This window comes from Rana temporaria, chromosome 4 (assembly GCF_905171775.1).
Source record: "Rana temporaria chromosome 4, aRanTem1.1, whole genome shotgun sequence".
Classification (NCBI taxonomy): Eukaryota; Metazoa; Chordata; class Amphibia; order Anura; family Ranidae; genus Rana; species Rana temporaria.
Genome location: NC_053492.1, coordinates 272,362,214 through 272,364,168, shown reverse-complemented (window position 1 = coordinate 272,364,168; position 1,955 = coordinate 272,362,214). Strand labels below are relative to the sequence as shown.

At 43.8% G+C, this 1,955-nt stretch overlaps 1 protein-coding gene across 1 annotated transcript; it reads left to right on the top strand.

The window, feature by feature from the left end:
• Positions 1–583: 583 nt before the first annotated feature.
• Positions 584–1,750, top strand: LOC120935714 (60S ribosomal protein L32-like). Its single transcript, XM_040347773.1, has 2 exons — positions 584–719; positions 1,434–1,750. The coding sequence occupies exons 1-2, from the start codon at positions 584–586 to the stop codon at positions 1,748–1,750; spliced, it is 453 nt and encodes a 150-aa protein (XP_040203707.1).
• The last annotated feature ends 205 nt before the right edge of the window (positions 1,751–1,955 follow it).

Sequence of the window (1,955 nt, the reverse complement as noted above, 5' to 3'; positions counted from 1 at the left end):
TGTCATATTGCACTAGCGCTGCATCTATTTTGTATATTTTGATCTTTTTGAGTTTGGTACTGAACTTTAAGGTGCTGGCAGCTTCTTTATATTAATTTTATATCACGTTTTATATATATATATATATATATATATATATATATATATATATATATATATATATATATATATATATATATATTTCTAGTGCATCTTCATCCTTTGGGCTTTTTTTCCCCCCCTTAAAATCTATACTAGACCCGTAGGGCCTAGTATGGATTTTAGGGGGGATCCCATGCCATGTTTTTCTTAATTCTGTCATAGGGTTCCCCTTGACCACTTTGATACACTGTATCATATCATCTTCAATGCTCTATATCCCCTGCACTGTATTATATATACTACACTGACTGCACTATATATTCTCCACTTACTCTGCAATGTATTATATATATATACACTACAATGACTGCACTATATACTCTGAACTGTATTATATATACTACACTGACTTCACTACATACTCTGAGCTGTATTATATATACTACACTGACTGGCTTCCTTTGGCTGTCTGCTAAGAAGGCAGAAGCTCCGGATTGGCACCATGGCGGCTCTTAGACCTCTGATAAACCCCAGAATTGTCAAGAAGCGAACAAAGAAGTTCATAAGCCACCAGTCAGACCGTTATGTTAAGATTAAGCCCAACTGGCGCAAGCTTAGAGATATTGGGCCGGATTCAAGTAGATTTGCGCATTTATTATGGAGGCGCAGGGCAACGATTTTGCCCTGCGCCCCCGTAATTTTTTTGCGCTGCCCTCAATTCACAGAGCAGAAGCTCCGTAAATTGCGCGGGCGCGCCGGCAAAATGCCCGGCGCAAGAGCGCGCAATTTAAATGATACCGTAGGGGGCGGGAATCATTTAAATTAGGCGCGTTCCCGCGCCGATCGTAGAGCGCATGCTCCGTCTGGAAACTTTCTCGATGTGCATTGCGGCAAATGACGTTGCAACGACGTCATTTGCTTCAAAGTGAATGTGAATGGCGTCCAGCGCCATTCACGATTCACTTACGCAAACTACGTAAAATTCTAATTTCGCGACGCGGGAACGACGGGTATACGTAACAGCAGGGGCAGCCTTGCGCGAAAACCGCCGTACGTAAACTACGTAAATTGCGTACGCAGGGCTCGCGCAACGTTGTGAATCGGTGTTAGTATGCAATTTGCATACTATACGCTGAGCACAACGGGAACGCCACCTAGCGGCCATCGCAAGAATGCAGCCTAAGATATGCGGGTATAAGAGCCTTATGCCGCGCAGATCTTAGGCTGCAGTCGGCGTAACGAGGTTCCTGAATCAGGAGCACTCGTTACGCCGGGGCAAGTAAGCAATTGCACTGTGTAACCTATGGTTACACAGGCGCAATTGCTTCTTGAATCCACCCCATTGACAACAGAGCCTGCTGAAGGTTCAAAGATCCTGATTCCCAACATTGGTTACAGTAGCAACAAGAAAACCAAACACATCCTGCCCACCGGCTTTAAGAAGTTCCTTGTACACGACATAAAGGAACTCGAAGTTCTAATGATGAGCAACAAGTCATTCTGCGCTGAAATTGCTCATAACGTCTCCTCTAAGAACCGCAAGACTATTGTGGAAAGAGCAGCACAGCTCGCCATCAAAGTGACAAACCTCAACGCCAGACTGCGCAGTGAGGAGAATGACTCAACCTGTTTAACTTTGTTCAATGAAAGAAAAAAAAAACTACACTGACTACATTATATACTATTATATAAAGTATATACTACACTGACTGACCACACACTACCAGGGATAAGCAATTAACGGACCTCCAGCTGTTGCCAAACTACAAGTCCCATCATGCCTCTGGGTGTCATGCTTGATGCTGTCAGAGTCTCGCTATGCCTCATGGGACTTGTAGTTTGGCAACATCTGGAGGTCCGCTAATTGCTTATCC